This window comes from Parambassis ranga, chromosome 2 (assembly GCF_900634625.1).
Source record: "Parambassis ranga chromosome 2, fParRan2.1, whole genome shotgun sequence".
In the NCBI taxonomy this organism is placed as follows: domain Eukaryota; kingdom Metazoa; phylum Chordata; class Actinopteri; family Ambassidae; genus Parambassis; species Parambassis ranga.
In genome coordinates, this window is record NC_041023.1 from 28,518,086 (window position 1) to 28,540,595 (window position 22,510).

The 22,510-nt window shown below is 41.6% G+C and overlaps 1 protein-coding gene across 17 annotated transcripts in view; it reads left to right on the top strand.

The window, feature by feature from the left end:
* Window positions 1-22,510, top strand: part of LOC114445680 (pleckstrin homology domain-containing family A member 5-like) — a 210,827-nt gene that overhangs the window by 79,640 nt on the left and 108,677 nt on the right. The window contains exon 4 of one of the 17 annotated variants that reach the window (XM_028420934.1): window positions 17,121-17,168. The exons of the other annotated variants lie outside the window; for them this stretch is intronic. Coding sequence (XP_028276735.1) covers window positions 17,121-17,124 — 4 coding nt within the window. The 3' untranslated portion in view covers window positions 17,125-17,168. Of the gene's footprint in view, window positions 1-17,120; window positions 17,169-22,510 lie in introns of those variants that run through there. 17 annotated transcript variants of the gene reach the window in all.

Consider the following 22,510-nt stretch of genomic DNA (forward strand, 5'->3'; position numbering starts at 1 on the left):
ATCGGTATAAGAGCTGCCATCCCAATTAAAGCGAATGACTGCTGCCTACACACATACTTAGTGAAGAAGGACAAACAACACACTGAAGAAGGCAATCTTGACCTCTCCTGCTTCTAGCTCCACTGCTGGCATTCCCATGCTACTGATAACTGACAAACCTAAGTGCATGTAGTTGTCCACTAATATCTCAAGTTGCGGTTAGTTGCATCGTGGTAACAAATCTTGTAATGTCGTTAAGTGTCTGATGTTGGATTTTTTGTTGTTGCCTGTCATTGACAAATATTGTCCAACTGACCAATATTATACAGGGACTAGAACCTTACTCTGAAGTCAGACTTCCAGGGAGTGATAGGAAGGGGCTTTGTGTGGACCCATACCAGCTGTGGAAAGTCCAGAGTAAGGTTCTGGTACTATGGCAGCTGGATGGGAGGGGTGGACACTGTGACAGTCCCTAGCACAACAGTAACAGCTGCAGTAACTTAAGTTGACCTACAGTGGCCACATTTGCTAGCCTACACTCCAGTTACTCTTTTAGCGTATCTGCTTCTTCCACATACTGACAGGTTGCCATGGTAACCAGATAATCACCTGTCAGTCCCAAATTTGTAATGTTGCCAGAAGGTGATTTTTGGTCCATCCTATCATGACTGACCCTGAGTGATGACTTTCACCTTCTCACTCCCACCAACATAAAGAATATCAGGTTCAACATTTGAGTCATTTCACATCCAATGTCTTTAAATCACTTTGGAGCTTTTGGTCCTTGATGATTTCTATTGAGCATCATTCACACTTGCAGATACTGTCCAAGACTTGTGGGATGCTTGTACTCAATGTGTCCTTTTAGATTACTTGCTAATGTTGATGAATTGCTGTTTTTGACCTAGCGGGTACAATTTGCATATATTTGTACCCACTTCATAAAATTAGCACTGATGGTTGTTGCATATTTTAAATTACCATATTTGTGAATATGTGCATATGTTAACAAACTAGGCCATATGATGATGTATGTATGTATCTACCTGTACTTATCTATGTATGTGTCTATCTGTCCATTTATCTGTCTGTCCCTTTTCTGTCTGTCCATTAAATATAACCCTGCTGATGATGTAAGTTTGCCCACTAACAAAGAAATGATCAGTCTATGATTTCAATGGTAGATTTATTTGAATAGTGACAGATAGAACAATAAAAAACAAATTCCAAAAATGTTTGACATTAATTCTAATTTTAATGAATAAAATAATAAAATTAAATAAAATAAAATTGATCTCTTCTCAAAACGTGCTTTAGTACTTGGTGGTAAAACCTTTGTTTCAATCAGAGAGGTCAGACGTTTCTTGTAGTTGGCCACAAGGTTTGCACACATCTCAGGGGCGATTTTGTCCCACTCCTCTTTACAGATCCTCTCCAAGTCATGCTTGGTGGCTGGAAACTCCACAAGGTGAGACCGTGCATGGAGCTCTAGACCGAGGGAGATTGGCAGTTTTGTGTTTTGTGGTTCCATTTGTGAATAACAGCACCAGCTGCTGTCACCTTCTCAGCCAGCTGCTTGGGGATGGTCTTGTAGTCCATTCCAGCCTTGTGTAGTTTCACAGTCTTGTTCCTGACATCCTTGGTAAGCTCTTTGGTCTTGGCCATGGTGAAGAGTTTGGAATCTGGATTGATTGATAGCTTCTGTGGACAGGTGTCTTTTATACAGGTAAGGAGCTGAGAGGGCTCCCAATGTCAGCTCCTTACCTGTATAAAATACACCCAAGAGCAGAAATCTGGCTGATTGATAGGAAACTAAATACTTATTTCTTTTATGAAAATGAGAATTAATATATAACTTTTTCTGGATTTGTTTGTTATTGTTCTGTCTCTTCCTGTTCAATGAACCTACTATTGAAATTAAAGACTGATCATTTCTTTGTTAGCGGGCAAACTTACAACATCAGTAAGGGTTTAAATCAGCAGATTATCCAGTAGAATGTCTCTACAGCACCCTTCTCATACACACCAAGAAAACTGGCATGACCTGATGTGGACGTTAGAAAAGGGAGGCAGCCCTGAGAGCAGCTGATTGATTCCACTGCTGTTAATATTAATAGCAGCCTATAAGCCTGTTTGTGAATGTATAGCATTTATTTTTTTTACAAAGTTGTATGAGAATCCTAAGCTCTGTGTCTGTTTTAAAAACACTCCTATCAATCCATGCTTCATTATGCACTCACCTCCTCCTTCTCCTCTCCCTCCTCTCTGCTCACTAGAAATTTGCCCTTTCCCTGATAACTCAGCTTCTTGCCTGCACAGTTAAAAAAAAAATAGGTCACACTGCTCTACAAATAAGAGCTGTCAGCACGAGGGTTAAAACTGGAGGCTGCCACCCTGGTGATGCTAGGCATGTCTTAAAGACACACATAGTTCTTCGCAGAGGAGAAGGATGGGGCTTTTAACTCTCAAGTATTATCTTGCAAATGAGTTGTATGGGCCATCCTTCTCCAGCTCTTGCAGAAGCTCATTTTAAACCAGCAACAGGTTCCAACATTGGAATACAAACCTTTGTTTGAGCTATTTATTATAGACAGGATGGGTTCATCAATTCAGGTAGACTGCATATAAAATGGCAGTAGTATGTTGTATGTATGTTGTATGTTTGAAATTGAAAGCTTGGTAAGATTCCAGAAATTATATTCCATTGTTTGGCAATCAGGGCTGAAGTTTAGCTTTTACCTGGGAGGCACTTTGTGCGGCCAGCCCTTAAATGTCAGTCCCTGATTGGGTTTGTTGTGGGTCAGTCAATGTTAAGGAAATCAGCTGAGGATGCTGTTTGCGCTGACAGGAGGTCTGACAGCTCCATCCCCAACTTTGGAAATGCGGAGCGACTCTTCCCTTTGACATGCGACAGAATGGTCAGATGTGTTGATCGCTGTGTGCTGTGGCTGTAATGAATCCACTTCTTATCCCCAGAGGACCAGTCGGTGTTGCATTTCACTTCACACTCACTCTTCCTCCTCTGTAACTTTCTCACTCCATGTGCCTGAGATCCTTGTGGTAAGAGGAGAAGCTATTAAAGTCTTCTTTTAAAATCAATAAATCTCTTAACCAAGTCTAAAGTTGCTTTCCCAATCATGCAGTTGAAACTAGTCTCTGACGGTTTGCTGTAGTACCTGGTACATTAGCAAGGGTTCTGTAAGTTATCATTTGGAGCTCCTGTGTCCCTCCAACATCCCCAAATACCCTGATCTTGTGGGTGGTTCCACAGATCCATGTGGGAAAGTTGGCCTATGAAACATTTTGGTAAGGACAGCCACTTTCCCTGCTATCTACTCTGGTCTACACCTATTGACATCCTAGCACCTGATGGGGCATTCTGGGTCATCAAACCCTCAAGGGAGCCACCAAGAGAACCCCATGTTCTGTATAAAGAATACTTTATACTATATAATAATACTTAATAATATTAATTATTAATTATTTGTATTGTTAATTAATTATTAATAATTGATACTTAATAATACTTTATAATCCCATACTGCATATGGGATTAGACTCTTGAAACTCTAGTTTCAAGAGCTAGTGATGAAGAATTGATGAAGAATCTCAGAGTCACAAGCCTCATATATTGCCACAGCACCATGTCTACTGCTTTGATCGCCATTTGCTAATGTATATATATCTATAATATGCACCCTTGTTGTCTGCCCCATTAATCAAGGTTGGCTAATAAACACCCTTTATTAGAGCATCACAAAGCATCTGGAAACTATCCCTACCCCCTAGTGGTTAGGCTGGGAGCATACTCACCGAGAACAAAGAACTTTCTACTCGCTCCCTGGGTGGCAAGAACAAGGACAAAGTTCATTTCGGCACAGAGTATTCACACTCCCCGAGAAGTGTGTATGCAGAACTCCTCATACGGCCCTCCCACTGCAGCGCACGTCACACACAAAAGGTTGACAATGCAGTTGTGTTGCAAATTGTGTGCACAGTCGTGGTTACCTGGCCTAACGAGCTGATAATGCTCAGGGAAGAGGGCGTATAGCATGACAATAGATAGAAGATTAATATAGCTGACTGTATAGCAGACCTCTGGTCTGTGTGAATTTAATTCTGTGAACATGTGGATGACTGTTTGAAATAATATATCCTGTCTCTGTGTTTAATGTGCGCATTGAGCCACTGTAATGCCTGATCAATACTGGGATTAATTTTTATTGCCATCTTTTGGACAGACATTCTCCTCTGTGCACCGTGTTCTCCAGGAGGAGTGCTTCCAGGAGTTGTTTGCCAGCTGCTCTTCTAAACTGTCCATCGCCGTTGTACGTCAACCTTCCAAGTCTGTGTGTTCTTCTGCGCAGCTGAAGAAGCTCTTGCGCTTCACCACTTTCATCACACCCACTAAATTCCGACCAATCACAAAAAGCTTGATTCTTTCATCAAGGTCAGGTCATGGTTTGTTTTGCAGTTTCTAGATGAGTAACTAAAGATGCAAACTGATATTGTTATCTGGCTGTAATAGTTGTGTGCTTGTTGTCCCAAGCATCCAGAAGCAGCCATACACATAACATCCAATAGATTTAGAGTATTTTGAGTGCTCTTAATCCTAAAAAATAAAAACCCCATCATTTTTTTAGTTTAGATTATGTTTGGGTACTAAAAGCTTTGAGTACTCCCACAGGCTTAATCCACAATTCATCTGTCCACATTAACAACTACTGCATTACAAAATATATGGCTCCATTCACAATTCAAAGAGATTGTGTATGTGCTTAAAATTCTGGCATGCTATAATGGCAGGCTACATTTATAGATAACACTGTTGAAAAAAAAACACCATCTGCAGCATTCTGTGTAAGGTCTCATCACATCCAACAAAACCTGCATCAACAGATAATTCCCGTAGTTCTAGCTTCTTCTCCATAGCAACAGCCCTGGAACGTCAAGAGTTGTATTTTTAGGCAGCCAATTTTTTCAATAATGTCAAAATGACATTATTGAAAAAATTCTGATAATTTCTCTGAGTGCTACAAAACGTTATTACTACAAAAAAACAACAAAGGAGGAATCTCTTCCGCTTCATGCTGCCGTCGTGAAAAATTCAAGTGCTTGTCAGAAGTGTGAACCTGCGTTTTCTGTGGGATGTCATCCTCTGTGATGGAGCAATCGCTGCAATAACGAATCCCCACGGTAGACAGCGTGCAGAAAAGTTAATCGAAAACCTTGTCTTAGTGCTTTTGTTGGATTGCTAAGGTATAATAATAATAGTAATAATAATAATAGTGTTTATAGAGCACAAAATTAACCTTAAGTATGAAAAAATAAAGAGAAATGAATGAAATAAACTAAATTACTCAAAAAATGTTTAATTTAGTGTCCAAGAGTAAAAGATCTGAGTCAGTAAAAAGATTTGAACTTCCCAACACGTCACCAGGAGGAGGAGGAGGAGGAGGAGGGAGCACACGAGGAAGGGGGAGACAAGACACCTGAAATGAAAGGGAGGTCAGTGACTTCAAAATAAAAACAGGAAATAACACCAAACCACAAACTAATGCAAAACTACAAAATACAAGCCCTGGCTCAGGCTGAAACCCTGAATTTGATAGTCAACAGTCACATTGAATATAGACTAATAAATAGGTTAAATTATGAATGCACAATATTGATATCCAATATGCTGTCTGTTCAGCTCCTTTTAGAGGACTCAGCACTCAGGCCAGCTGCACTGCATTGCGCTGAGATGTGTTTGAGGCCACTTCTACCATGAACTGTGACCAGCTTTGATGTTAAAAGTTGAATTTTTCACCCGCACTTTAAAGCAAGACTTCGCGTAATTCAGTCACTTTCCAGCAATGGCATACAGCAGATGTGAGTGGACACCGTCACCTCTTGGTTCCACTCCAAAAAAAGTCCACAATGTCACAGGTCACCTCTTTTTTACCACCTGCTGTGAGGGTCTAGTGGAAATTGGGCACACTGCATTGAGCCAATAGAAAAAAAGGACCAGCAGACATGATGAGTTTGAGTGAAACTCCAGACCTGATGGACCCTAAAGACACACCTTAAAGCTGTTCTGCGCTTCTGAGTCCTTTTAATGCGTAGTGTGCAGAGCAATGGACTGGCTCCGCAAACAACACTGGCTCACTCCAGTGTACACTATGCAAAGTTCATTGTAGTGAGAGATCATTGGCAACACTTTCGGACACTACTTGGATCTGTCCTTTCTCGGTTGTTAATTGTTGCCATTGTTGCAATCCACTAAATAATGGTAACATATCGACAATCGTTTGTACACAACTGTGCCTTCAGTTTGCAGCAGAATGTTGCGCAGTGTGGTAGTGGAAAAATGGCTTTACAATAAGTATCAGAAGCAGAGTCATCATAGAACTACACTGACTAGGGAGGGCACAAGGGAGACCAAGGCAGAAAATTGTCGTTTAGTCATGGTTCTCAGAGCATTCACTCTGGAATTGTTCCTACTATACTCACTTGTTGCAGCAAATGTAAATGAGTTAGTTTATCTGACTAGCAAACAATCTTCTTGTGTTGATTTTTAGTTGTATATTTCTGAGCCATCATCCTGTTTTGTGTTTTGGCTCACTTCAGATCTTTTCTTATTCAGAAAAGATTTGAAATGAGTCAAATTTCTTTGTGTGGGCCTGATAAACTTTTATCATATCAATTGACCTATGTACTCCTAATGGACCCATTCAAAAATAATAAAAAAAAACTTATTTGTCCCTAAGGGGCAATTAAAGGGCACATAGGGCAGGCAGTGCAACAATGCCAAAAGCAGTAGAAACTGAACAGGCAACAGGTAGTGCAGCTGCACCACATTAAATGAAATAAGTAAAAACCAAAATACCTGTCATGGACTGATGACCTGACCAGGGTGTACCCTGCCTCTCACATGTAGATAGCTGGGACAGGCTCCAACCCACACTGCTTAGCAATGCTAAAATGCTAAAATATTGGCAAGTTGTTCACTCATGGGTGTGAATTACGAGTATAGGAGCACCAAGGATGAAGCCGGCGACCCGCTGGGAGCCGCTCAAACCTGCATGTTAAATGTTCATACACGGATGGCAGGGATCTCAGATGGGCTGTCTTCAACGTCTAACTATTGCAAACAAAGTACCTGAAGATTGTGCAAGTAACTTTTTTGTTGTTGTTGTTGTTTTTTGTTTTTAAACTGTTCTTCATAGCTCAGATATCCACTGCAGTCCAGTTTTCATGTTATACATTATTGAATATACATAATAATTTAAAGATTGTAGCACTATATTAAGTTTGTCATAAATGTGAAACTGATTGACAGCTGATACTAAGACGTGACAGGTTCAGACTGGCGGTAATTTAAATGTGTGGTAATGATGAAGGATGAAAGCGATGAAGATGATATTTGCAAAAAATATAAATGGAGAATATGAATATAGCTTCTCATATATAGCTAGAGTGTTTTAAAACATTGCGTCATCCATGCTTCCATCTATAGCACCATGCGCCTGGGTTTATGTTGGGACTTATTAGTTTTAGATGCATGTGTTTATATTTAGGTTTGAGTAGAATGGCAGTGCTCTTGGACCACTGGTCAAAGGTTTGGATTGCACTCACACCAGAGTCTGTAATTACTGAAAAGACCCTAATCAGCAAAAGCCCTGTAAAATTAAAAGGACCAGAGGACCAGTATTATCGCTGAAACACTTCTCAGAAGCACAACAAAGGTCTATTTACTGGTGAATCCAGTGGCAGTAACAAGTGTATAAGGATACCAGCATAAGCATATATGAATTACTGCATTAGTTGAATGTTTGATTGATTTATAAGATAAGATTTATAAGTCATCATTCATAGCTTGGAGCACCCTCTGAACTCAGTGGTTTCCAGCTTCAACCACAAATGTTATTTTACTAACGGCATGCCTTTTTTTATGAGATTCACCTCAGGAGTCCTTATGCAACTGCAGCTTGTACACAGCATGTACTTATTGTTTAGGCCTAGAAGGTCGTGTTGTGACTGTAAAAGGCTTTTACCGATGTCACACTTCTAAATGTCACAATCAGCACACAGCAGTATGTTTTAGAGGATAGATTTTGCTTTTCAGAATGTGACATTTTATTTTTTTTATTTTTTTATTTTTTTTACACAATTTTACTGCTGTGAAATCACAGAAATGCCATTTGTAAGTGTTTGGGTTGACTGCAGGGATTCAGTGTTGTCAGTGTTTTCAAGATGTGTGTTTTATGATGGACTAGTTTTTTTTTTTATTTACAATAAACAAAAAAATGGTTAGTTCCACTTCACAAGGAGCCATGCGATGGACTGGTGACCTGTCCTAGGTGTACCTGTGTATAGCTATATAGGCTTGTTTGGTACTGATGAGGATTGGGTCAGAATACAGAAATCCCTCCGACGTGACCAAATGTCCAGGTTGCTAGGCAACAGAAGTAAGTCATGGAGGTGGTTGATGACAGCATGCATAGAGTGTGTTAATATTTCCTGGTCCTGAGGCGGTTATGAGTGGAAGACCCCGCATAGCTCTCTATTGCTCATAAACATAGTTAAGGCTTGTTTGTACTGTGGTGTAGTGTTTGCTTCTGCTGAGATTTTCTATGGATCCGTGTGACAATGGCAACCTCGGCCATTAGTCTAAGTAAAAGGGAATCATTGGCCATTATCGTACTGAATGTAGAAGAGCAATGTGGGGGTGGTAATTCCCCTTGCTGCATTTTTTTGAGGGTCAGAGTTCCAGCCAGGCCCTACAGGCTGCAGATGAAGTACTTACTGCACCAAGTGTTTGTGTTTGGGGGTTGGGGGGATGGGGGAAGATGGTGCTTCTTCATCGGCGACTGTCCAGGTGTCAGGCATAATGCCGACTTGACTGTGGTATAGCTGGCTGACTGTTTAGTTTGCAGGGTGTAACACATGGACATGTGTGTGTGTGTGTGTGTGTGTGTGTGTGTGTGTGTGTGGTCTGATTATCCAAATGATGTCTTTAAAAAAAAAACAAAAAAAAAACAAAATTGTAACAAAGTAGTTTCAATTGATAATAGTAAGATTGATTAATACTTAGAAAAGTTAATAAAGTGAAAGTGCTCCTCAAATAATGTCAAAATATAGATACAGATGAGCTTCAACGCATTAAAGGTAAAGGTCCTACGTAATACCTGTTACTATTTTTTTTTTGGTGTATGAAACTTCCAAAGGTGTTTAGAGAGAGAAGAGAGCAGAAAAAAGAGACAATAAACTACCCAAACAACAATCACAATGTATAGGTGTCACATTATGACACATGTATTGATTGCCTCTTTCAGGGTTCTCAATTAAGGGTCCTTTTTGTGGCCCTGGTTGTCTTGATACGTTTGTTTGGAAATAACAAGCTATTGGTCTTGGCAACATAGTAAGTTGCAAATTTAAGTTTGTTACACTGAAACATTTCTCATTGATTTTTTTTTCCATTTGTGGCTTGTGTTTCATGCGAACTTGTAGCTCGGCAAAATCTTTATTTGCTCTCTGAAGCATTCATGGGTGTTGGAATGGTCTTGTCAAAGTCCAGACCTTAACCCAATGGAAATACTGTGGTGGGAGACATTAAGAGGGCTATGCACAGACAGACAGTCAATTCAGGTATCCAATAGCAACAACATAGGATCAGACAGCATAGTGTGCATAAGTATATAAACATAGTTTATTAGTGTGTGTACAGGTTGGACTATAGGTGCATGTGTATATGGGCCAGGTATAAGCAATGTACTGAGTAATTTACGGTGTGCATATATAAAGTATATCAAGATGTGCAAATATACAGTATAGGCATAAGTGAATGTCCAAAAACATCAATGAACTGAATCAATGTTGTGAAGAAGAATGGACCAGACAAGGATGTGAGAGAATGATGAAGTCATACAGGAAACCATAAGACTTCAAGTAAAAACATGGCCACAGTCTTGAGTAGTACTGAGTAAATGTATGTAAATCCCTGTCAGGGAGCTCAGGGAGCAGCTGGTCACAGATTTAAACAGAACGCCTACAAAGTCAGTCTATGGCTTTTTTTGGTGCAGTATATGTACAGGCAAATCATATATCTTCATGTCACACAATGTGGAGGTAATAAGCATAATATTCGCCGAGGCGACCTGCTGTAATCTTTGTTGCTGCAGATGCTAGTGTTGTCAACTCTCATATTCCCCAGACTGGATTCTGGGATAAGATGTTGTCTTTTCCAATCAGAAGAAGAAGAAACGAGTACTTGGACAACAAGCAGTGCAACACACATTGGCCCAGAGGACCAGGACAAACATGCGCCTGACGTACATTTGTAGGCTGACTCTCCTGCCAATAGTAGACCAGGCAAAAGGAGGAGAAGCGGAGGTAGAGTCTATGCAGAGAATGCTAACGGTTTTTTCGCTGCCTGGTATAATCAAAAGAGACTGTGGTGCTGCCGGCAGTGGGTGCATGCAGGTGAGGTGAGCAAGCGGCGTGCCTGGGCAGGCTTTGATCCTGGGATGGAGCCAGTAATATTAGGCACTTTCCCACTCTTGTCTCCTTTTAATTAACAAGCCCGTTAATGGAGGCTGAACGCATGGCTGCAAGACATCACACACTCGGAGGAAGAGGATGTCTCTGGCCCTGTTTTTGGCATGTGCACTCACTCCCACTCAGTGGTGGAATGTAACTTAAGTACTTTGTTACTGTACTTAAGTACATTTTTATATATTTATACTTTACTTAAGTAAAAATATTGGTACATACTTTATACATTTACTCCATTACATTTTGCAGCTGTTATGTGTACTTTCTACTACACTACAAATTTTTACAATGTCTGTAGTTACAAGTACATTTATGAATACAGTTGTGTACAACTGTGCTGGACTGTACTGCTGGACTGATGTGAGGTCAGACTCTGCATGGAGGTGGTGTCACGCTGCCAGCTGTGTTTCTATAATGTGCCTTAATCATGATGCCGGTGCACTAGCTCAGTTTGCTGACTAGTTAGCTACTGTCTGCTAACACAAATCCATCCATTAATGTCTGATTAACATTATTCATAACATTAATCTACAGCAGGAATACTTAAACAGTAAAAATGGTGAATGCCAGTTTTTTATTACCAGCTTCTCTGTTCACTTAATGCCCACAGCCTGCCTCATGACACACAGACCTGTTCGTAGCTGGTTATGGGTACATTTCAAAGATTTGTATACTGAAAATGTAAATTAACTACACATTGTCCATTTTAATTTTAAGGTGATTTCTTTGATTATTTTTAACCTGTTCAGATCCTTTGCAATGGAAATCAAATATATATATTCAGTGTGTGAGTACTTTTATTTTTAATACTTTAAGCACATTTAAAAGTAAGTACTTAAGACTTTTAGTACTAGGATACTAGTAGGATTGTTAATGTAGCACTTCTACTTTTGTATATATTTTGCTGAGTATTTGTACTTTTACTTAAATACCAAGTGTCAGTACTTCCTCCACCACTGTTCCCACTTCTGTATCTCTATCTCCAATACGGTGATACTCTACTTTTTCCCTTATGTTCTTTCTTTCTTTCTTTTTGTACCTCGTACTTTCAGTCAAGTTAAGTCAGAAAAGTGATTTTTATTATTATGACGTCTATTTCATACGGGGGCCCTCTGGTGACATGGTCAAAAAAGTAACGTGAACATGAAGCACTAATTCATGGAAAAACTCAGAATAACCTTACAAGTAAGACAGAAGACTTAGAATTCTTTTTTTTCTTCCAAATTCTGAAATCTTTTGGAAAAACTTAAAATTCTGAGAATTTTTTTTCACAAGTTTGTTTTTTTTATGTTTTTCTAAAAGTCAGAATTCTGAGTTCATGCTTTAATGTCACAGTTTAGTTCAATTCCTTCTTTAATCCTTTACATAAAGTAAAAGTTCTATATGAAAAGACACAATTATGCAAAGTTTCAAAAAAGACTTTGGGTTTACTTTTAGATTTTTTAGTGGGGAAAATTACAAAGAACTGCCTTTTCTATTACAAAAAGTAAAGAATTAGTCAGAATTACGTACCATAAAAACATGTGAATTCTGGAATTAGTCAGAATAACCTCAGAGGAAGGAAAAGATAGTTGTTTTTTTTTTATTTAATCCTAACAATTTTGGGGCTTATTTAATTATTTCAACAACTGAACACCATCGCTGTTATTAACATGTTTAATACATGTAATTAATTGGTGCTATGACACTACTTCCCTGCGGCTGCACATCAAACGTGTTTCGCTTCCCCTCCTCTCCTGATGCTCTGTCAGCACCCTGTGGTGTATCAAACCCCTCTTTCTCTCTTCACCTTGAGCTGCTTTGGCAAATAAAACTCAAACTATATTTTAATCACTCCCATTAAAGTGAATGGATTAGTATGTCCTCCCCACCAACCCCCCACCATATCTAGGTTCATGTTTGGGAAATCCTGAGCTGGCTGAGTGTTTATCTGCTGTGTAGTAGTCATGTGATGTAATTGCCACAAGAGGGGGACACAACTCTACTGCTCCTCTGTGTCTGAGCTGCACACGCTGTGCCTGGGCTCACTGCTTCCCATGTATTCAGCATATAAATTAATTTGACAGATTAACACAATCCAGACTGAGATTATGAGACAGGCATGTCCAGTAAAATAGCACTCCTGTGGTCAGTTTACATCTGCTTGTGTCCTCTTTAGGATCTTTGTAGCTGTTTGTTATCACTTGCCTGTCTTTAAAAGAGTTTTGTGTGTCACAAGTTGTCACTTTGTGTTAGGGATGTCCCGATCAGGTTTTTTTGCCCTCGAGTCCGAGTCTGAGTCATTTGATTTTGAGTATCTGCCGATACCGAGTCCCGATCCGATACTTTCTATAAAGGCACTCATTGCGGCAAAACCCGTGTGTATGTGTGTGTAGGCCTGTCACGATAACAGATTTAATATTGTCAAATCAATGTTCAACTAACATAATGATAATGACATATAATGCAAGTACACCCTTTCAAAGATCAATAAACTTTAATTTCTAAAGAACATTTAACACTGGAAAGGCCCCCAATTATCAACACTATTATTATTATTGTTATTATTAATGATATTAATATTATTATTATGAGTAGTGGTAGGCCTATTACCATGGCTTATCTGAGCATAGTCAATGCAGTTAAGTCAAACCAACTAGCACGTCATGAGCAACAGAGCCAAACAACACGCACTCTACCTGCTGCTGGGAGTGGGCTCACCTGTGCGCACATGTGTTTGTGTGCGCACGCGTTTGCGTGTGTGTATGCGCATCAGCGAATTTTAAAAACGCCACCATGTAGACAGAAACACATAAAATAGCAGAGATGGCACAAGAGGACTGGGTGGCGCTGCCGCGAATGCCGCCAGTAAGAAGGCAGAGAACTTCACTCGTACAACGCGGACTCTCTTTGATGGCACGTTGTATTCATAAGCATGTTTAGTCTTGTGGTGAATTGTGTGGAAGTGTTGAACCAGTGTTGAGCAGCTTCACAGCTCTCTGTGTTGCTGTAACCAGCGTCCAAGCCCTGCAGCACTGTGACGCACCGTGGCGACGCAGACAGCGAGCTGACCGTGGTCTGCTCAGAACATCCCGTAAACGTCACACAATGAGTTAAAAAAATAAGAACTACCTGTTGGTTTGACACATTTTAAGACAGAAGCCGCGGGCCATATTAAATCTGACGGCCGGACTTTGCACACTTGATACGCTACGACGCATCGGAGTGACGCCTTTTGTCATCCAGCCTCTTTGGCAGCGAGAGTGGGAGAGAGAGGGAGAGAGAGGAAAACAAACAAGCGTGCAAATGTAATTTATCGCGGCCGAAAAACTTATCGAGCCCATTTAAAGTTATCGTGCAATTAATTGATTTACTGTTTATCGCGACAGGCCTGTGTGTGCCGCCACACTGGGAGATTTCACACACGCAGCACATCGAGGTCTCGAACCAGGACCTGTCGCACCAAAAGCAGCTGTCATACCCCTGCACTACAAGACACAGAGCCACCCTGCACAGAAGGCGTTAACTTTGACAGCCCTAAAAAGTATATATCCGAGTCCTGATCGGGAAGTAATGTCCGATTCCGATCGAGTCTGAAATCACGTAATCGGGCCCGATTTCCGATCATGTGATCGGATCGGGACATCCCTACTTTGTGTGTTTGTTCAGGATAGTTTTTGGTGTCTGTGCGGTGAGTGCCTCTCCTTTTGAAGTTTTCTGTCATTTGTTGTGTTTTGGTTTGTTTTTAAGTAACTTTGCATGTTGTTGTGTGTCCCTTTTACACTAAATTGTGTTGTAGTGCGTGTCTTTTTGTTATCATGTTTGTGACTTTATATGGGTTTACTGTCTCTGTGGTGGTTTTAGTCTGGGATTTTTGGATGTGTTTTTACTCGTTTTATGCAACCTTTTGTCATGATTTTGTTGTGTTTGTGGTCATTTTGTGTCACTTGGTGGTGGTTTTTATGTCTCTTTGTAGATATTTAGTGTCTTTCTGGCTATTTTCTGTGGCCATGTTGCTTGTCTAATTAGGTGTTTCACATCTCTGTGTGATTATTATTTCTTACTTTGTGGTGGTTTTAGGTCTGTATGTGGTCCTGCCAACATCTTTGTTGCTAAAGAAACCTGATTTATTTGGGCCACATATTGTTAACATTATTAATCTCTCGCTTTTAACAGGCTCTGTCCTAAGCTTTTTTAAACAAGCAGCTCTTAGTCCCATTTAAAAGAAGCTTTCTCTGGACCAATCTGAACCCAATAATTATAGACCTATATCTAAACTGCCTTTTATATCTAAAATCCTTGAGAAGGTAATTGCTGGGCAGCTGACTGACTTTTTGCACAGACATGTTTTGACAAGTTTCAGTCTGGTTTTAGAAAGATGCATTCCACAGAAACTGCCCTTCTAAGGGTCTCAAATGACATATTAATGGCAGATGATGCTGGACAGCTTTCTGTGTTGGTTTTATTAGACCTGTCATCAGTATTTGACACTGTAGACCATAAAATGTTGATATATCGGCTACAGCACAACTTTGGATTGTCTGGGACTGTTTCAAACTGGTTCTCATCATACCTCAGTGGCAGAACTTTTGCTGTTCTTCATCTTAAAAATGTGTTTTATCACTTTTATGCTGATGATATCCAGCTGTATTGTTCTTTTAAAGATACAGAGCTAGATCGACTACAAGAACTAATAAATTCTGTCTCTTGCATCAAAAACTGGCTAGCAGCAAACTGGTTACAACTAAATGATGACAAAACAGAGACCCTTGTGTTGGCCCCAGATGAGAAGATCCCTCTCATCACTCCCCACCTTGGTTCTCTGGGCACGTCAGAGTTATGCTCGATAAATCTTTGGCCCTTGATGACCACTCAAAACAACTTGTAAAGAACTGTTTCTTTCAACTTTAAAATATCTCAAAATTGAGGCCGATGTTGTCAAATGTAGATCTAGAGATGATTATCCATGCTTTTATCTCGTCTCATTTAGAGTACTGCAATTCACTTTTTACTTGTTTTAACAATTCCGGACTCCAACCCTTGCATTGGTTCAGAAAGCTGCTGCAAGGCTTCTAACAGGATCAAACAGACGGTCACACATTACCCCGATTTTATCTTCCTACACTGGCTCCCCATTAAATTCACAATTGATTTTAAAATTTTAACCCTAACTGTCAGAGCTTAAAATGGGCAAACCCCCCCAGTACATCACAGACATGCTGGTGTGTTACTCCCCTGGACGCACTCTTCGATCCTCCTGCCAATACATTCTTAAGGTTCCAAAAACCCACCTTAAAACCCAGGGAGACCGATTCTTTTAGGCAGTGGCTTCCAGACTCTGGAACTCCCTGCCCCTCTCTGTCCGTGTTGCTGATTCTGTTGAATCTTTTAAACGGCATCTGAAAACACTTTTATTCAGACAAGCCTTTAGTTGACTGGGTTTTATTGTGTTGTTTTTATTTCATTTTATTATGGTAGTTTGATTTTAACTGCACTTTGTAAAGCACTTGATCTGTGATCTGAGAACTGTGATCCTATCTGTGAAAGGTGCTATATAAATAAAGTTTACTTACTTATTTTTGCTGGTCCATGTTCATGTATTTTGTATCGCTTTGTGTCCATTGTGTGTATCGTTGCGAGGATTTTGTCATGGTTTTATCTTGTGAGTATCAGGGGTTATTAAATAATGTAGAGATGCAGAGGAACAGTCAGTTAAAGTTGACAAAAAATACTACAATCCAGAGTTCGGTACACGGGTAATCAGTCAACAAAGCTAGAGTACAAAAGGGGTCGATAAGAACGAGCAAAAGTCATACAAAAAACACTATTAACAAAGCTAATGCTCAAGCTCAAAAAAAGTACTCAACAAAAAACTCAACAGGCTGTAATGAAGGCTGGTACGCTGTGGAAAACTCACAAGATGAACTGGCACCGTGTGGAGGGAAGACACACATTATATACAGAGGGTGAGGGACAATGAGACACATTAGGGGGGAGTAGGTAATCACCGGGAGGAGGAGGTAGCACACGAGGAAGGGGAAGACAAGACACCTTAAAGCAGAGGGAGGTTAATGATTTTCAAAGTAAAACAGGAAATAACACAATCAAACTAGAACTAAAATAAACACAACAAAACTACAAAATATAAGCCCTGGCTCAAACTGAAACCCTGACAGTGAGGTCTCTTTCTTGTTGTTTGATGTCAGTTTTGTGTCTCTATAAGGTATACATAGCCTTTTATCTGTGACACTGATACTAAAAAAAGGTGAATTCATTCCGTGCTTTTCACGTGAGGCAATCAGAAACACAACACAGTTAATACTAAGTTCTTATTAGTGAACCTTTTTCTGTGTTGTTCTGTGATGGTAGCTGTGACAGCTGCAGTTGCGTGGCTGTGTGTGAAGGGGGTAGCATTGAGCTTAGAGTGTGGCCTGTGCTGTTTAAAGAAGGGTTAGACATGATAAAAGAAACACCTGTACAGAGTGTGAGGGCCCCGCACTGAACTATAACACTATAACTGTCCTTTTATCTATGCTAACAAGAATTTCTGTCTCTCTTTCTTTTTCTTTTTTTCCCCCCATGACCACCTGCTGCATGCTGCCCTCACACCGTCTCCTCCTCAGGTAAGACATTTGCTTTGTATATTTAGTGTTGTTTTTTTCCAGGTGCATGATGCGAGAGTATTTCAAATTGCACTCTTGTTAAAAGTCAAGCCACATTTGTATGATTGTGTGTTGGCGCGTGTGTGTGTGTGTGCTTATTATTATCTTATTATCATTATTATTGCATTAGCCATGAATTGGAGCCCCACCACCACAACTGACACAATTCATCTCTGTCTGTTGCTATAAGCCTGCTGGATGTCAGGCTGCATCTTTGCTGTCACACAGCTCAAGGTTCCCCATCACTTATTTAAATAAACAGGAACTGTGTACCCTTTCTTAGCATGTGTGTGTGTGTATGTGTGTGTGGCGCCCTTGTTTTTTGGATTGTCTCAGATTTGATGTGGCCTGATGTGGGTGGGTGGGTGGAGGCCTTGATGGCCGAACGAGGAGATGGATGAGCGGGTGGATTCACCCTGACAGTTTGTCTTCTCTTTCCTGCTCCCTCCATCAGTTGAGCGTTCGCCCCTTCTCTCATCATTTATCTCTCCATCTCTTGTTTCCCATTCTCCGTTTGGCATGCAAACAAGTGCGCGTCTGACCATGTGCTGTGCTTGCGGCATGCATTAATATGTGTGTGTACAGATATAGTATGTGTGGAGACGGGTAACCATGACAACAGCAGACTGAAGTAGGAGCGGGTTGTGGCAGGCATGGCGTAGCAGTGCCCTCTCTCTCTTTTACTCTCTCTATGCTTTACTCTGTGGACAGAGATACACAGATATCACATCTTTTTTCACTCTTTTTCCTCTCCTTCCTCTTACGTCCATCTAGAATTACTTGCAGTTTTACATAAAAGCTGTCTACCAGCGTCTGTGTTCCACTGCCTGACATGAGCAAAGCCTATTAGACTAAAAAGTTGGTGGGCTTTTGAAGTTTAATTCATTATATATTTATTTCATTTTTTCTATTGCAGAAAGGTTGAATTGGTTCCTGATTTTCTTCTGTGCACAGTCTCATGCTTTCTAATGGCTTTGGCACGCACGCTGAGGCCTCGGCGACACCTAGATAGTGGGTGCGTGGTGCAAGTCGAGACTGATGCCAACTGATTATTTGACCGAGTAAACTTTAGGTGTCTGACTATAGCTCATGCCTCCTGCAAGAGTGTATTTTGCCCAGTGTGCATATGCTAGCTGCTGCTTCTGTTAGCATATGTTAGCTCTGATTAGCTTCTTTAGCTCCTGTTTCCAGTTGGAAATCAGCATCCTAGTAACTTCCATCACTATGCAGCTATTGTTTTGAAAATCTACATGTGTGTATGTTTTTGTGTAAGCCATTGTGCTTTAGCACATCTAGTAAAAACTGAAAGAATCCAGGCTACTTCCTGTTAGCCTACTTGGTTTGACGCTTTTATTTTGAAAATATGGCAGAATATTAGCAGAGGAAGCAGGAGAATAAGAATACGAGAGATAGTGATAGTGTCAGTATTCTACATTGGTGCTAGTGCTAGTTAGCTCCGATGTTAGCTCCTGTTACATCCAGTTGGAAATCAACATCTTTATCCTTCCTGTCCTTCCTATAATAACAGATTATGCAGATTATATTTTAAAAAAAATCAGTGTGCCTGTATACCTTTTTGTGTAAGACAAACTGAAAGAGTCCTGGCTACATCCTGTACTGGGTTTGAGGCTTTTATTTTGAAAATCTGGCAGAATATTAGCAGAAATAGTGGAGTATGGGAGTAATTAGTGCCAATGATCTACATCTATACTAGGGGTGGGACAATACAGGTAACTCACGAATCGATTCTGTGGCGATATGTAGCCCACAATATTGACGATTCTCGATATTTTCGATATTCAATATATATGACGATATAGGTGATTGAAATAGAAAAAATACACATAATTTTTTAAGGAAAATCTTATGCATTTATTAATGCCAACATTTCCAACATTGTGCAAATAATGCTTTTGCATAATACCTCACAGATAAAAGTGCATGAACTTTAAAGAACAAAATGAACATTAATTAACATGTTCTATGTAAACCAGAGTACTGAAACATCAGTAGTAAGTTACTTTAAAGTGCTTTACGTTTACAGTGGACACATCAAGGCATATTCTTCTGCACCGCGACATTCAAAACATAAGCGAACATTCAGATATCCAGCAATCTCAACAGCTACGGACATATATGCTGCGTTGTCAGTCACCGCTGCTTCCCCCACCCCTAATCTATACACTATATAACAACAAAGGTTATATAAGGTTATATAAGCACAAAGGTGCAACACAACAAGAACAATAATAGCATTGCAGCAAAATACTGGCACACTTTTGGTGCACAACATTGTGTGCAGTGAAGCAGCAAGGCAAGCTGCATCCACACTGATGCCTGCAGCAGCTCGAGCAGCTGATGCATCCTGGGTGTATTTTTTATTTATTTATTTATTATTATTATTTTTTTTTGTAAAATGTCAGTCCCTCCCTGTCAGCCTCTTTTTGAAACTGGCTACAAACTGACCCAGATTGGGAAACACTCTGCTGCTGCTTTCAGTGTCAGGTGTATGTGCATTAGAGGGAGGCACAAGCAGAATGGAGCCATAACAGTCCTCCACTTTCAAAGTTCAACACAGCAGCTGCAGAAGGTGTACATATCTTGGTGTCATCCATGTCTCTAAATTACTCTCTCGACCCTTCAGGCGGTTAGCAAACATTCCAGGCAGGTGATATAAAACAACCTTCATACAAAAATTATGGATGGATTGTCAAAATAATTTTCTAACTAAATAATAAAAAAAGAAACAACATTCTTCCATCCACTACAACTTTCACTACCATGTTTTTTGGTTACCATGATGACAAAGCCTACCCTATTTTACATGGCACTATATAACAGCACACACAAACCACAATTCAACCTCAACTATAGCTTTCCTAGTAAGATCCAATTTGTCTGAGTTTCCTTTTTTTTTGTAAAGCTACAGGGCAGCTCATGCTAATCACCTCCTTATATGCTCGTTGTTTCTGCTAACCTCTACAGCAAAGCCGGAGGCTGCAGAGGAGGCTACAAGAAACCAGAATTAAATGTTTTTTTTTTTTAGTTTTAGCCTCTGAAATCTCTTTGGACTGTAATTAAGGATACATAATATCCAATTTACACCATTAATGTCCTATTCATTTTGGCTGATTGCTAAACTGACACATGACTTTTTTTTGAAAAACACTGTGGTGCTATCAGAAATGCATTGTATTACAACCAGCAGCTTTATCAGCCCACGGGGCCTTCGCACACACACTCCCAGTTACCTAGAGGCTTTGCTGTCTGGTGGATCTGCAATAGCTAAGCTCCTCTAGTCATCCCCCCAATACTAACCTACAGGCAGAATAGTGGATGTTTTAGGATACTTAATGTGTCTTCTGGCCATGTGTGTGGAGTGTGGTAGTCAGTGGTGTGAAAATGCAAAAGATCAACAGTCATCTTCCTCTGGCTAAGTCGGAGATAGATCCAATGTGACCCCACTGCCACTGTTCATTTGATCTCAGTAAGATAACGATGACGTTCGTCAGACTGACCGTCAAATGTATACGAGGTCCACTCAGAAGGATGCAGCTCTAATAACGTTCATCCGTGTGATTATATCGGCTGTGGCCTAGGAGTGAACTAGAGCTGCATTTAACTTAACTGATCCCAATGTCTAGTGTACGCTGCATAAGTAGCATACAGATATTTCATGGTTAAATTGTACTTTCAAACTATATCACAGTGCACAACAGTTCTTCCCATGTGGCCCGTAAATATGACAGATGAAAGAAATGAGGTGATGTAGATGCAAGGACGAAGCGCTAACCTCCAGGTGTCATGGTTTCAGCCAGGTCTTTTATTTTGTAGTTCATTTTCTGTTTGTATTAATTTTAGTTTTTCCTAGTCACTTCCTGTTTTATTTTGAAACTTGATCTTCTGTCATGGTTTCAGCCAGGTCTTTTATTTTGTAGTTCATTTTCTGTTTGTATTAGTTCTAGTGTTACTAGTCACTTCCTGTTTTATTTTGAAACTCGATCTTCCCCCTGTGTTTCAGTTCTGTTTTCCTCATGTGTGCTCCCTTCCCCCACCTGTGATTACCTGCTCCGCCCTAATGTGCTTCACCTGTGTCCAATTGTCTTCCCGCCCTCCTGTGTATAAAGCCTGTGTGTTTCCTGCCCCTTGTTGCCAGTTCGTCTTGTGAGTAATCCTAGCGACACAGCCGTCCAAGTAGCCTTTCTGCTCTTGTGATTTTTCCCTACGGGTTCTCGAGTAAGTTTTGGATTCTTGTGTTTTTTCCCTACGTGTTTTCGAGTAAGTTTTGGATTCTCTTGTGTGTGACTTGTTTTTTGGATTTGACTACTGCTTTTTTTGCCTTTGCCTTTTGGATACCTTTGCCACGTTGACTGATCACCCGTGTACCGAACCCTGGCTTATATTAAAAGAACTGAGTTTGTCCCCCGGCGACGCCGCCACTTCCGGTTCCGTCCGGAGGCGGGCCCCCAACAACGACGCCACTTCCGGTTCCGCCCGGAGGCGGGCTCCCGGCGACGTCGCCACTTCCGGTTCCGCCCGGAGGCGGGTCCCCGGCGACGTCGCCACTTCCGGTTCCGCCAGGAGGCGGACTTCAGACGACGTCGCTCCTCCCCGCTCCGTCAGAGGGCGGACTCCAGACGACGTCGCTCCTCCCCGCTCCGTCAGAGGGCGGACTCCAGACGACGTTGCTCCTCCCTGCTCCGTCGGAGCCAGCAGGGCTCCAGACGACGCCGCCACTTCCGTCCGGAGGCGGGCCCCCGACGACGACGCCACTTCCGGTTCCGCCCGGAGGCGGGCCCCCGACGACGACGCCACTTCCGGTTCCGCCCGGAGGCGGGCCCCCGGCGACGACGCCACTTCCGGTTCCGCCCGGAGGCGGACTCCAGACGACGTCGCTCCTCCCTGCTCCGTCGGAGCCAGCAGGGCTCCAGACGACGTCGCTCCTCCCCGCTCCGTCAGAGGGCGGACTCCAGACGTCGTCGCTCCTTCCCGCTCCGTCAGAGGGCGGACTCCAGACGTCGTCGCTCCTCCCGTCTCGGTCAGAGGCTGGACTCCAGACGACGTCGCTTCTCCCCGCTCCTTCAGAGGGCGGACTCCAGACGACGTCGCTCCTCCCCGCTCCGTCAGAGCTCCTCCCCGCTCCTTCAGAGGGAGGACTCCAGACGACGTCGCTCCTCCCGTCTCGGCCAGAGGGCGGGCTCCCGACGGCGTCGCTCCTCCCGTCTCGGCCAGAGGGCGGGCTCCAGACGGCGTCGCTCCTCCCGTCTCGGCCAGAGGGCGGGCTCCAGACATCGCCTCTCTGTCCCGACCTTAGTGGTCCACCGCTCCCGAGCCCCGGCTTCGGTCCTGGT